The sequence below is a fragment of the Asterias rubens genome, chromosome 16 (genome assembly GCF_902459465.1).
Source record: "Asterias rubens chromosome 16, eAstRub1.3, whole genome shotgun sequence".
Taxonomy (NCBI): Eukaryota; Metazoa; Echinodermata; class Asteroidea; order Forcipulatida; family Asteriidae; genus Asterias; species Asterias rubens.
In genome coordinates, this window is record NC_047077.1 from 553,950 (window position 1) to 569,112 (window position 15,163).

The 15,163-nt window shown below is 38.9% G+C and overlaps 1 protein-coding gene across 3 annotated transcripts in view; it reads right to left on the reverse strand.

The window, feature by feature from the left end:
- LOC117300623 (low-density lipoprotein receptor-related protein 2-like) overlaps window positions 1-15,163 on the reverse strand; it is a 64,269-nt gene that overhangs the window by 22,660 nt on the left and 26,446 nt on the right. The window contains exons 15-29 of one of the 3 annotated variants that reach the window (XM_033784293.1): window positions 14,444-14,560; window positions 12,897-13,013; window positions 12,442-12,555; window positions 11,053-11,169; window positions 10,598-10,711; window positions 9,356-9,472; window positions 8,902-9,015; window positions 7,255-7,368; window positions 6,599-6,712; window positions 4,528-4,641; window positions 4,137-4,250; window positions 3,860-3,973; window positions 2,913-3,026; window positions 1,308-1,421; window positions 468-740 (exon numbers count right to left, since the gene is read on the reverse strand). In XM_033784293.1, coding sequence (XP_033640184.1) covers window positions 468-740; window positions 1,308-1,421; window positions 2,913-3,026; window positions 3,860-3,973; window positions 4,137-4,250; window positions 4,528-4,641; window positions 6,599-6,712; window positions 7,255-7,368; window positions 8,902-9,015; window positions 9,356-9,472; window positions 10,598-10,711; window positions 11,053-11,169; window positions 12,442-12,555; window positions 12,897-13,013; window positions 14,444-14,560 — 1,881 coding nt within the window. The remainder of the gene's footprint in view (window positions 1-467; window positions 741-1,307; window positions 1,422-2,912; window positions 3,027-3,859; window positions 3,974-4,136; window positions 4,251-4,527; window positions 4,642-6,598; window positions 6,713-7,254; window positions 7,369-8,901; window positions 9,016-9,355; window positions 9,473-10,597; window positions 10,712-11,052; window positions 11,170-12,441; window positions 12,556-12,896; window positions 13,014-14,443; window positions 14,561-15,163) is intronic. The other 2 variants (XM_033784294.1, XM_033784295.1) reach the window with 2 other exon arrangements.

Below are 15,163 nucleotides of genomic sequence, written 5' to 3' on the forward strand. Positions count from 1 at the left end.
AGACTGGTCCATATGTAAAGTGTTTGTCAATAAACAACCAAACACCCCAACAAACATCCACACCCCCAACGAAAAACAAACGAAATGTACAGGCACTGGACACCTTTGGTGCATCCCAAAATATGCATAAACATAATAATAAATCTGTGAGAATTTTGAATCAAACGGTCATCGAAGTTGCAAGAGAAAGATGACGAGAAAAAAACAACACCGTTGTTGTACAAATTTGTGTGCTTCTAGATGCATAATACAAGGCTTCAGGCCTGAAGTCTTTTATTCTTTCAAATATTTGAGTGAGAAATTACCTCTTCATAAAAACTACGTTACCTCATAGAGGGAGCTGTTTCTCATGCTGTTTTATACTACCAACAGATCTCCATTGCTCATTACCAAGTCTTTTTAGATGCTACAATTATTTTGAGCTGTTACCAATAGTGTCAAGTCCTTTCAAAAAATGTTCAACAAACCTGTAACTGCGACAGTAAAAGAGCACTCCACCCTATTCCTTGCTCCATCCGTGACATTGTACATCACTTTGGTAATACCAACACTAAAGAGTCCAGAGCCAGACTGGTGACACTCGTTGTAACCAGTCGATGAGCAACCAAAGCTTTCAGACGGAGGGCCAGAGTTGTCCGTGAACCCTGGTTGAGTCCAGCTATGGGTCACTCGGCTTGATGGCATGGTGACGGGGATAGTGGTGTCAAACGGACAACCAGTAACTGTAGGTGGCTCAATATCTGAGTGGAAACAAGGCATGTACATGTATGGTAAAATCTTCACAGAAGTGTGTAGCCTGGGCCCAATTTCAATAAGCCTGTAAGCACGAAAACATGCTAAGACTAACGTGGCCCAATTGGGGTATCGTACTACAAGGGACATGCTAGACCGGGTGTAGTCGGGAGCAATTCTTGATTTACGTGTGCACACACAGACCAGATACATTTGCAGCACGTTCACCCCGGCTACAGATAGACCAAATTTTACCAGAATTTAAGTAACTATAGGGTCACATTATAGACATTTCCAGCCGAAGCTCTAGCTTCTAGCCAGCCAAACCTGTCTTACGATTTTCTCAAGGTGTTCAGGCGTTTTGAGAACTATAGTTTGGTGTGACCCAGCCTTAATGCCCCTAAGAGGTGGTTGTTCACACTATCACTCAACTATCACGATCCCCCGCTCGCTCCCTCCTCGCCGCACACATTACTATCATCTCGCTCCAAGACTACAATTTCCAGAATGCTGTGACAGGAAGTTTGGTGTGAGAGAGGTATTTAAGGGGACCAGTCTATGATCAGCAGACCTACCTGTGGCACAAGTATCTCCTTCAAACCCACGTGGACATGTACATGAGAATCTGTTCACTTCATCTACACAGGTTGCTCCGTTCATACAGGGGCTCGATAGACATTCATCAATATCTGTAAGAGTCACATGCAAAGTTGTCAAAAGAAGATGCAATACTATCTAGGCAGCTACATATTCCAGGCATAGAGATCAACCACACACAAGACTTAATGGGTGCGTTCGGTTAGCTTCCCTGGGTCGACCCCGGTCCACCCCCGGTACGTTCGAAAAGCTTTGACGTCATTCCAGGGGCTCACACGGGTCAGCCCCCAGTGCCCGGCTTGTGGAGTGGGTCACATGGGGCTGGCCTGAGGTGCATGATGTCACCACGAGAGGGCGAATGTGAACGTTCGATTAGCTCTTGTTTGGGGCTCACCCGGATGAGCACAGCTGGGTCGACACAGGGAAGCCAATCGAATGCACCCAATAATAATAAGAACATTATTATATATCGTATTTCACAATAATCGTATCAACGCGCTTTACAATGGTGCAGTAGTCATAGGACCAATAACATCCCTTTAATGTTTGTCAGCTCCCTGGGGAGACAGCTGGAGCTGCCATGGTGCTCCAGTGGCTTTTTCATACACAATTTCAACCTTTGCTCTCACAGGTACCCCTGGGTGAAGAGAAGCAATAGACCCTTCCCATGAAATATGTAAATTGTACATAGCGCGTGTGCACTAACGTTTTGGTTGGCAAAATGGGGGAACATCGCGCTGTTTTGTACAAGGCTAATGGGTACGTGACGCAGACGCAATGGCGCGTCTGCTTAGTGCACCTCTATATGGCGTTTGCCAACCAACAGGGTCAGTACGCATGCGTGAATGTAATTAGCATATTTCATGGGAAGGGTCCATTATAGTAGAGTATCTTGCTCAAGGACACAAGTGTCACGACCGGGATTCGAACCCACACTCCGGTGAGTTAGCACCATAACTTGAATTCGATGCTCTTAACCATTTGGCCATGACACATCTGTGCCGTCTTTTCACACATTTTGAGGTTGTTATAATCCAGCAAAGTGTACAGGATATAGGGACACAAAAAGATTGATCAATACGCCAATGATAGGTCTCATAATTCAAGAAAAGTATAGCTCCACATACATGTATCTTGCAGGATAAATACAGTAAGGCATAGAAATGTGGCATTAAGCTAAGTCAGTGAACACTATTGGTAATTACTCAGAGTACTTGTCAGAACAAAAAAATTACTTGGTAACTAGCAATGGAGAGATGTTAAGAGTATAACACATTGTGAGCAATGGCTCCCTCAGAAGTAACATACATGTAGTTTTCGAGAAAGAAGTAATTTTCCACTAAAATATTTGACTTTGATTTTGAAACCTCACAATTAAATTTTGAGGTTCCGAAATCAAGCATCTGAAAGCACACAACCTGTGCGACAAGGGTGTTTTTTCTTCCATTATCTCGCCAACTTGAGTTCAAATTTTCACAGGTTTGTTATTTTGTGCATATGTTGAGATACACCAAATGAGAAGACTGGTCTTTGACAATTACCAAAGGTGTCCAGTGTCTTTAAATGTAGAGTGTTACACATACCTAAGTCACATCTGGATCCGGTGTAGCCAGCGAGACATGTACAGGTGAAGCTGTTCACTCCATCTACACACGTTCCCCCATTCAGGCAGGAAGTAGGAGTGCAGTCAACTGCATCTGAAAAATTACATGTATCGAAAAAATGTAATGTACAGCATGCATGTTGAAGTAATGTTTAGACTGTACGGCACATTGGTTGATGTGTATACTCATCCGAAAAACCCACAATGATCTATGACTTTTGACACACAGGAACCTCAAAATTAAGGCTTCACACACAGATCAACAAAACCGGCATTATCTCTTTTTTTTTCCTTTTTTCTATTAAGGCCCTGCAAGCAACGAATGATCATGTCAATCGTAATATTTTAGCTACTTTTTACGACACTGTTGTTGCTAGTGTTTGGGCCTACTGCTTGATCTGTTGGGGTGGAAATCGATGTGGGATTGCAAAAGATCTCATAAATAGCATTATAAAAGCAGCAGGAAGGATTCTTGGGGAATATGCTGTTGACACAGCATATGGGGATCTGCTGGCTGGCAAGCTAAATATGCTACTGAACGATGCTAACCATCCGCTTCATGATGCGCTTGCCAGCCTACATGTATGTGATTGCCATATTCTGCGACTAACCGCTACCCATCCTCCTTTATCCCTCGTGCAATAACACACCACATTCTCAATTTTAAACATAAATTATAAATTTATCGCCCAGTCTCCAGTATTTTTATCGCTTTTTAGTTTTTCTTGTAGTATATAGCCATTGTCTGTTTTGTAATGTTTTTAATGTGTCAATGTTTTTACGGTATGCGAGCATTTGAATTACCCTTTTTGGGATCTAATAAAGAATATTGTATTGTATTGTATTGTATTGTATTGTGAGTTGCCAGAAGAAAAGAATATTCTTTAAAAGAACTGTTAATTTTTTTAAGTTTGGAAAGAAACTTACTTATGTCACATGTGACTCCCATCCAACCAGGACTACATGCACAGGAATAAGCATTCACTGCATCCACACAGGTTCCTCCATTCAAGCAAGGACTCGAGGCACACTCATTGAAATCTGTAGACAAATAAAAAAACAACTCAAATTACAAACTTGTCAAATGTTTACAACTTTTACCCTACACTACACTGTTGTCTATTAAGCACTGTATACTCGGTACTTTCCAGAACTCTATGAACACAAGTTGAAGAACACTGCCTGCACCTTAAAATAAACTTACTTATTTCACAAAAATATCCTGTGAACCCAGGAACGCATGTACAGGAAACGTCAAGAATGAGATCCACACACGTTGCTCCATTCTGACAAGGATCTGAGTTACACTCGTAGATATCTGTGAACAAATCAAAAGAAAATATGCCTTAAACCCAAACCATGTTGTATAAAAAAAATGAATAATGTTAGACAAATGTGTGTGCTTTCAAATGTTTTATTGATAAATAACCTCTTTCTCAAAAAACTTCAGAGGGAGTGCTTTCTCACAGTTTTGTACATTATCAACAGCTTTCCAGTGCTCGCTTAAATGCAAATATATATTTTGAGTAATTACCAAACATGTCCAGTATCTGGCAGTCGAGAGCTGTTTTTCTAGAAATTGGAAAGAAACTTACTAATGTCACATGTGACTCCCACCCAACCAGGACTACATGCGCAGGAGAATGCGTTCACTAAATCCACACAGGTTCCTCCATTCAAGCAAGGACTCGAGGAACACTCATTGATATCTGTAGACAAATAAAAAACAACTCAAAATTACAAATTTTTCAAAAGGTTTCATAATTTGATTTTTACCTTTTCACCGATGTGTATTAAAGGCAGTGGACACAATTGGTAATTACTCAAAATAACTATAAGCATAAAACCTTACTTGGTAACGAGTAATGGGGAGAGATTGATAGTAAAAGAGATTGTGAGAAACGGTTCCCTCTGAAGTGACAAGAAAGAAGTAGTTTTCCTTTTCAACTTTATAAGACAACTCTCCATTGCTCATTACCAAGTACATGTACATGTAGGTTTTAAGGCTAACAATTTTTTTGAGTAATTACCAATAGTGTCCAGTGACTTTTAGTGTTGTAAAAATCACCACTAGTCCATGAAATATGCTTGCGGTAAGCACAGAATTCCCTGCTCTCGTAAGCGCCGATTCTGTGCTGACAGTAAGCAGAGCCATGAAATTGGCTCAGCCATTTAGCGAGTTAGATTAGAATAATATTTGGTACAATGACTTGCTTGTACCACTTACATTAGAATTCTTTTAACGATCAGGTTGAACGAAGACAAATTTACCAGAGAAGGTTTTGAACCAACGACCTCCGGATTAACGTACTGGTGCTCTACCAAAGCTTATAACCCTATGTTGGCTGAAGCCTCCCTATTTTGTTAGGGGTGCCAGTCAAAAACCATACAACTGTTACATGTAGTTACTGTGGCCAGGGATTACACCAAAATGTTCATAAAACCAGGGAAGCAACAGCAAGGGGATAACTGGTGGGGAAGTAACTTTCTAATTTCAAATATGTACTAGAAACCAATGACTGGGTTTTTAAAACTAATTTGGAGGTTGACGAAAGAAGTATTTACTATAGCGGGATTTGAAACTGTGACCTCCAGTTAAGCATACCAGCATTCCACCAAATTTCGTTTCAGTCATTCTGACCTTGACATTTGACATAATGGAGTATGGGGTCCAAAAACAAGTCTTCTGAACGATCCCAAGACCAATTACAAAATAATAGCGCATGTATATTAGAACACCATCTATGTGGGTGAAGCCTGGGGGTCTGAAAGAAGAAAAAATGAATCGAAAAATTGTACAGCACGTGTGTTGCAGTAATGTTTAGTCTACAGCACATCCCTTGTTGTAAACTCATTCTGAAAAACCCACAATATCTGATGATTCCTGACACACAGGAAGCTAAAAATTAAGGCTTCACACAAAGATCAACAAAACCCGCATTATTTCATCGGGGCTTCCCCCTGGTTTTTTTTTTCTTTCTTTTTTATTTTTAGGCCCTACTAGCAGCAAATGTTCATTGCAAGTTGCAAAAAGAAAAGAATATTTTATTCTGGGCTAATTAATATTGTTACAATCCCCAAACTTTTAAATTGAAATAAATATATCGATCAACAATGTAAAGATTATTTGTGTTACTTCAGCCAATCATAATTATATACTTATACTTAAGGTAAAGGGTTGGTTTTATCCATATTTCTGATAAATATTGGCAAAAATTATGAAGAAAGATACAATTACTGTCAATACAGTTTACATAATGAATTTTTTACAGTATTTTCATTACCAACGTCAAATCCAATATTCTAATTTGGTGATAATAAAATAACAAATCTGTGAAAGCTTGGACTCACAATTGGTCATCGAAGTTGCAAGAAAATAATGAAAGAAAAAAAAACCCTTGTTGTACAAATGTGAAATGTGTGTGCTTTCATCACAGATGCCTAAAAAAAGGCTATCTCAGATTCAATGAGAAATTACCTCTTTCCCCAAAACTTTGTTACTTCAGAGGGAGCCATTTCCCACAATTGTGCACATTATCAACGACCTTCCATTGCTTGCTATGAAGTAATTTCTTATGCCAATATATATTTTGAGTCATTATACCAAACGTGTCTAGTGCCTTTAACAGAATTGTTAAACTTTCTAGTGTTTGGAAAGAAACTTACTAATGTCACATTTGACTCCCATCCAACCTGGACTACATGCGCAGGAGAATGCGTTCACTAAATCCACACAGGTTCCTCCATTCAAACAAGGATTCGAGGCACACTCATTGAGATCTGTAGACAAATAAAAAACAACTCAAAATTACAAACTTTTCCAAAGTTTATAATTTTTACCCTACACTACACCGTTGTGTATTAAGCACTGTATACTCAGTACTTTCAAGAACTATGAACACAAGTTGAAAGAAAACTGCCTGCACCTTAAAGGAATGTTACAGAATTGGTAAGAAACAAAAATCGTGAAGATCACAGATTTACATAAAACTTGCACGGTCCAATGATGGTGAAAGTAGAAAACATCCCATGAAATATTTCTGTCTAAAATGCCATACTTGATGAGAAATAAATAATCTAACTTCGTGTTTGGAATTGATCGCTCAGTGAGCATTTTATTCATTATTATTTTGGCATCGATGCAATGCAAAATTTGTAATCGGTTTTTCACTGTTCTCTCGTGACCCAGATGGCCGATCGATCTCAAACTTCTACAGGTTTGTCAGTTTATGTATATGGTGAATTACATCAAGTGTTTTAATGCCAGCAACTGTTTTGCTAGCAAAAACCAGTTCTGTAATGTTTGTTTAAAATAAACTTACTTATTTGACACCAAAATCCTGTGAAGCCAGGACTACATGTACAGGAAATGTCAAGAACTCGATCCACACACGTTGCTCCATTCTGACAAGGATCTGAGTTACACTCATCGATATCTGTGAAAAAATCAAAAGAAAATATGCCTTAAACCCAAACCATGTTGCAAGAAAAAAGTGAAAGAAAAAACACCCTTGTTGGACGAATGTGTGTGCTTGTCGATGCCTGAGAAAGGCTTCAGGCCTTTAGTCTTTCTAAGTTTCAAATGTTTTAGTGCAAAGCTGGAATGTTCCATTCAACTCGGCTCCGCCTCGTTGAATAGAACATTCCATCTTTCAACTCATGAACATATTCGCACCATTGCACTCAGAAACATTCATTATGTGTATAATACTCAGCACTTTCTCTGAGTTCTGTGAAAAATCGCAGGAATATTACTCAGGTGGGACTCAAACCCTACACCGTTGCAATTCGTGTACACACTTTAAATTTGACCATTAGTAGTGGGAACAAACTTAACTATGTCACATGTGCTTCCTGTGAAGCCAGGAATACATGCACAGGAAACTTTGGGCTCACATAATCAACAACTCTCCATTGCTCATTACCAAGTACATGTACATGTAGGTTTTAAGGCTAACAATTTTTTTGAGTAATTACCAATAGTGTCCAGTGACTTTTAGTGTTGTAAAAATCACCACTAGTCCATGAAATATGCTTGCGGTAAGCACAGAATTCCCTGCTCTTGTAAGCGCCGATTCTGTGCTTACAGTAAGCAGAGCCATGAAATTGGCTCAGCCATTTAGCGAGTTAGATTAGAATAATATTTGGTACAATGACTTGCTTGTACCACTTACATTAGAATTCTTTTAACGATCAGGTTGAACGAAGACAAATTTACCAGAGCAGGTTTTGAACCAACGACCTCCGGATAAACGTACTGGTGCTCTACCAAAGCTTATAGCCCTATGTTGGCTGAAGCCTCCCTATTTTGTTAGGGGTGCCAGTCAAAAACCATACAACTGTTAGATGTAGTTACCGTGGCCAGGGATTACACCAAAATGTTCATAAAACCAGGGAAGCAGCAGCAAGGGGATAACTGATGGGGAAGTAACTTTCTAACTTCAAATATGTACTAGAAACCAATGACTGGGTTTTTAAAACTAATTTGGAGGTTGACGAAAGAAGTATTTACTATAGCGGGATTTGAAACTGTGACCTCCAGTTAAGCATACCAGCATTCCATCAACTTCGTTTCAGCCATTCTGACCTTGACATTTGTTATACGGAGTATGGCGTCCAAAAACAAGTCTTCTGAATGATCCCAAGACCAATTACAAGTTTGGAGTTTAAATGACAAGACCTTCTACAAGGTAATTGCTCCGAAAACATTTAGTTTGTTTGAGCCCTAATTATCTTTACAGTTAACCAATGGGGGTCCTGACCTACATGTAAGGGTTACTAACAATAGGCTTCTTGGGGATCCCAAGACCAATCCACAAACAAATGTTAAAAGCCCATATTCCAAGCAGCCCTTCCTGAATTATCATTCCGACTTGCAAGGGCAAGGAAAACACTATGCTCCTCTTGCATTACTTGCAAGGCAAAAGAAAACGACAGATTTATTTTCTGGATTAGGCTGAAAGACTCACCTGTAGAGCAGGTATCTCCTGTGAAGCCAGGAAGACAGTAACAGAAATAGAGACCTGATGACTCCTCACAACTTCCTCCATTCATACATGGCTGAGATAAACATGCAGTTGACTCTAAACAATTCAAATATTACATTCTGTCACTCACACATTGATTTATAGTAACCCTTCTACTGTTTGACCCTTTAATAATGTGGTGAATGCATCTACACAGTACAGGCATCTTTCCGGTCAAAACTACATGTACTTTAATTGTTAAATTGTTCAGTTGAATGATTTGATGAAATGGTTGGTAAACTTTTGTTTGCAACCGACACCGAAATTGATGAATTTTTCAGAAGTTGGGTGAACATTGTGTTGAATGAAAACTGCAAGATGAAAATGAATTTACACTTTTCCAAAACAAAAGAGAAACTTTCAGAAAATTATTTTGATGAAGAGGAAAAAAGTTCACCTATTGAACAGTCATTTCCTGCGTAGGCACCGTCACAGATACAATAAAAGGTACCAACTATCTCATGACAAGTTCCTCCATTCATACATGGCTGAGTAGAACACACATCTGATGAGTCTACACAAATCAAACAAACATTGGTGATCAAATATGTATATCCATTAAGAACTTGCATATCATGTAACTTTCAATTATTTACAAATGTTGATTTTGAGTCTGATAAAATACCTTTCATTTCTATCGACTACTGAAGACAAACAAAATCATTGTTCTCTTTTTACCCTAAATGTCAGGAAGATTTTTTTTTCGCATTTTGATGAAAACAGGATTACCAACCAAATTTCCATTTTGTTGCATTTCCTAGTTACTGGTATTCAGCTGTTGTATGGTTATCCTGAAAATCACATGAAAATTAGGTTGGTAAACCTGTTTTTATCAAGGAAGAAATTTCATGCTAAGCAAATTTTTGTGCTTAGCAGCTCTATGAAACTGGGCCCTGGTCTGGCGGTCCAGTAAAATTTAGAGCAACAGTCCGAGAGGTCTTGTGGATTTTCACCACAAATTTTAGCAAGACCCTTGGCTTTTTTGATTTGTCCTTCGTTGGTCTTGTGTAATGCATGAAAAAGAACCAGTTACACACTTATATAATGCGCCACAGCTCCTTATTAACACTTATAAGGTGTAAAATAGACGCGACTGTAACTTTCTAATTTCAAATGTACTAGAAACCAATGACTGGGTTTTTAAAACTAATTTGGAGGTTGACAAAAGAAATATTAAATATAGCGGGATTTGAAACTGTGACCTCCAGATAAGCATACCAGCATTCCATCAACTTTCAGTTCAGCCATTCTGATCTTGACATTTGACATAATGGAGTATGGCGTCCCAAAAACAAGTCTTCTGAACGATCCCAAGACCAATTACAAGTTTGGAGTTTAAATGACAAGACCTTCTACAAGGTAATTGCTCCGAAAACATTTAGTTTGTTTGAGCCATGATTATCTTTACAGTTAACCAATGGGGGTCCTGACCTACATATAGGAGTTAATAACAATAGGCTTCTTGGGGATCCCAAGACCAATCCACAAACAAATGTTAAAAGCCCATATTCCAAGCAGCCCTTCCTGAATTATCATTCGGACTTGCAAGGGCAAGGAAAACACTATGCTCCTCTTGCATTACTTGCAAGGGCAAAAGAAAATGACAGATTTATTTTCTGGATTAGGCTGAAAGACTCACCTGTAGAGCAGGTATCTCCTGTGAAGCCAGGAAGACAGTAACAGAAATAGAGACCTGATGACTCCTCACAACTTCCTCCATTCATACATGGCTGAGATGAACATGCAGTTGACACTAAACAATTCAAATATTACATTCTGTCACTCACACATTGATTTATAGTAACCCTTCTACTGTTTGACCCTTTAATAATGTGGTGAATGCATCTACACAGTACAGGCATCTTTCCGGTCAAAACTACATGTACTTTAATTGTTAAATTGTTCAGTTGAATGATTTGATGAAATGGTTGGTAAACTTTTGTTTGCAACCGACAACCGAAATTGATGAATTTTTCAGAAGTTGGGTGAACATTGTGTTGATTGAAAACTGCAAGATGAAAATGGATTTACACTTTTCCAAAACAAAAGAGAAACTTTCAGAAAATTATTTTGATGAAGAGGACAAAAGCTCACCTATTGAACAGTCATCTCCTGCGTAGGCACCGTCACAGATACAATAAAAGGTACCAACTATCTCATGACACGTTCCTCCATTCATACATGGCTGAGTAGAACACACATCTGATGAGTCTACACAAATCAAACAAACATTGGTGATCAAATATGTATATCCATTAAGAACTTGCATATCATGTAACTTTCAATTATTTACAATTGTTGATTTTGAGTCTGATAAAATACCTTTCATTTCTATCGAGTACTGAAGACAAACAAAATCATTGTTCTCTTTTTACCCTAAATGTCAGGAAGATTTGTTTTTCGCATTTTTATTCTGGTCTTGTTCAGGGCCCAACTTCATAGAGCTGCTAAGCAAAAAACTTTGCTTAGCATGAAATTTCTTACTTGATAAAAACAGGATTACCAACCGAGTTTCCATTCTGTTGCATTTCCTACTTACTGGTATTCAGATGTTGTATGGTTATCCTGAAAATCACATGGAAATTTGGTTGGTAAACCTGTTTTTATCAAGGAAGAAATTTCATGCTAAGCAAATTTTTGTGCTTAACAGCTCTATGAAATTGGCTCAGCCATTTAGCGAGTTAGATTAGAATAATATTTGGTACAATGACTTGCTTGTACCACTTACATTAGAATTCTTTTAACGATCAGGTTGAACGAAGACAAATTTATCAGAGCAGGTTTTGAACCAACGACCTCCGGATTAACGTACTGGTGCTCTACCAAAGCTTATAGCCCTATGTTGGCTGACAACTGTGACATGTAGTTACCGTGGCCAGGGATTACACCAAAATGTTCATTAAACCAGGGAAGCAGCAGCAAGGGGATCACTTATGGGGATGTAACTTTCTAATTTCAAATGTACTAGAAACCAATGACTGGGTTTTTAAAACTAATTTGGAGGTTGACGAAAAAGAAATATTAAATATAGCGGGATTTGAAACTGTGACCTCCAGTTAAGCATACCAGCATTCCATCAACTTCGTTTCAGCCATTCTGACCTTGACATTTGTTATACGGAGTATGGCGTCCAAAAACAAGTCTTCTGAACGATCCCAAGACCAATTACAAGTTTGGAGTTTAAATGACAAGACCTTCTAGAAGGTAATTGCTCCGAAAACATTTAGTTTGTTTGAGCCATGATTATCTTTACAGTTAACCAATGGGGGTCCTGACCTACATATAGGAGTTAATAACAATAGGCTTCTTGGGGATCCCAAGACCAATCCACAAACAAATGTTAAAAGCCCATATTCCAAGCAGCCCTTCCTGAATTATCGTTTGGACTTGCAAGGGCAAGGAAAACACTATGCTCCTCTTGCATTACTTGCAAGGCAAAAGAAAATGACAGATTTATTTTCTGGATTAGGCTGAAAGACTCACCTGTAGAGCAGGTATCTCCTGTGAAGCCAGGAAGACAGTAACAGAAATAGAGACCTGATGACTCCTCACAACTTCCTCCATTCATACATGGCTGAGATAAACATGCAGTTGACTCTAAACAATTCAAATATTACATTCTGTCACTCACACATTGATTTATAGTAACCCTCCTAATGTTTGACCCTTTAATAATGTGGTGAATGCATCTACACAGTACAGGCATCTTTCCGGTCAAAACTACATGTACTTTAATTGTTAAATTGTTCAGTTGAATGATTTGATGAAATGGTTGGTAAACTTTTGATTGCAACCGACAACCGAAATTGATGAATTTTTCAGAGGTTGGGTGAACATTGTGTTGATTGGAAACTGCAAGATGAAAATGGAGTTACACTTTTCCAAAACAAAAGAGAAACTTTCAGAAAATTATTTTGATGAAGAGGAAAAAAGCTCACGTATTGAACAGTCATCTCCTGCGTAGGCACCGTCACAGATACAATAAAAGGTACCAACTATCTCATGACAAGTTCCTCCATTCATACATGGCTGAGTAGAACACACATCTGATGAGTCTACACAAATCAAACAAACATTGGTGATCAAATATGTATATCCATTAAGAACTTGCATATCATGTAACTTTCAATTATTTACAAATGTTGATTTTGAGTCTGATAAAATACCTTTCATTTCTATCGAGTACTGAAGACAAACAAAATCATTGTTCTCTTTTTACCCTAAATGTCAGGAAGATTTGTTTTTTGCATTTTTATTCTGGTCTTGTTCAAAGCCCAACTTCATAGAGGTGCTAAGCAAAAAACTTTGCTTAGCATGAAATTTCTTACTTGATAAAAACAGGATTACCAACCGAGTTTCCATTCTGTTGCATTTCCCACTTACTGGTATTCAGCTGTTGTATGGTTATCCTGAAAATCACATGGAAATTTGGTTGGTAAACCTGTTTTTATCAAGGAAGAAATTTCATGCTAAGCAAATTTTTGTGCTGAGCAGCTCTATGAAAATGGGCCCTGGTCTTGTGGTCCAGTAAAATTTAGAGCAACAGTCCGAGAGGTCTTGTGGATTTTCACCACGAATTTTAGCAAGACCCTTGGCCGTTTTTGATTTGTCCTTTGTTGGTCTTGTGTAATGCATGGAAAAGAACCAGTTACACTTATACAATAGAAGCTGAATGCGCCACAGCTCCTTATTAACACTTTTATAAGGTGTAAAATAGATGTGACTTGCAATTTTTTCCCCCCTCACGAGGACTCTATCTATTTATAATTGAGCGCAGAAGATTTTGTCTTTTACATTTTCCTTCCTCTTTAAAGACACTGGACACTATTGGTAATTGTCAAAGACCAGGCTTCTCACTTAATGTATTTTAACATATGCATGAAATAAAAAACCTTTGAAAGGTTGAGCCCAATAAGTCGTCGAGGTTGCGAGTTAATAATGAAAGAAAAACACCCTTGTCACACAAAGTTGTGTGCTTTCAGATGCTTCATTTCGAGAACTCAAATTCTAAATCTGAGGTCTCAAATTCAAATTTGTGGAAAATTACTTCTTTCTTGAAAACTACGTCAATTCAAAGGGAGCCATTTCTCACAATATTTTATACCATCAACATCTCCCCATTACTCGTCACCAAGTAAGGTTTTACGGTAATAATTATTCTGAGTAAGTACCAATAGTGTCCACTCCCTTCAAAGAAGACAAGAGTGCCTCACAGTCAATGGGTGCGTTCGATAAGCTTCCCTGAGTCGACCCCGCAGTGCTCATCAGAGTGAGCCCCTGACAAGAGTTAATCAAACGACCACACTCGCCCGCTCGTGGTGACGGCATGCACCTCAGGTCACCCCCAAGTGACCCACTCCACAAGCAGGGCACTGGGGGCTGACCGGGTGAGCCCCGTTAAAGCTATTCGAACGTACCGCGGCAGACCAGGGTCGACCCAGGGAAGCTACATGTAAACGAACATACCCAATAAGGACTTAATTACCTGTATCACAAGTAGCTCCTTGGTAGCCAGGGAGACACACACAAAGAAAACCACCAGTGCCGTCATTGACACAGGTTCCTCCATTCAAACATGGATTTGGAGTACAGCCAGTCGCAGCTGAACAAAATAATAATACAGCATGTATATTAGAACACCATCTTTGGGGGTGAAAGCCTGCTGGGTAGAGCAGAAAGCACTACCTCAAAAATTGTAAGAACCAATCATTGTTAAGTGTCTTGCTTAAGGAGTGTCATGACCTGGCCACGAACCTACCTGCTGATCAAACACCAGAGCTTGAATCCAATGCTCTTAACCGATAGGCCATGACACGCCTCAATGGTACGGATTGAAAGTTAATATACATCTTTCAAAACCATGATAATAAATAACAATAAATCTTATATAGCGCATTTCACAATAACCGTATCAATGCACTACACATTAGTGCCCTGGTCATAGGGCCAATAACATCCCTTTTAATGTTTCTCAGCTCCCTTGGGAGTTATACAACCTGGGCAACAGTTTATATCGCTCCAAAGTCTTTTTCATTCACAATATCAACCTCTACCCTCGCAGGTACCCATTTGTTCACCTGGGTGAAGAGAAGCAATTATAGTAAAGTATCTTGCTCAAGGACACAAGTGTCACGACCGGGATTCGAACCAACACTCTAGTGACTTAGCACCAGAACTTGAATTTGATGCTCTTAACCACTCGGCC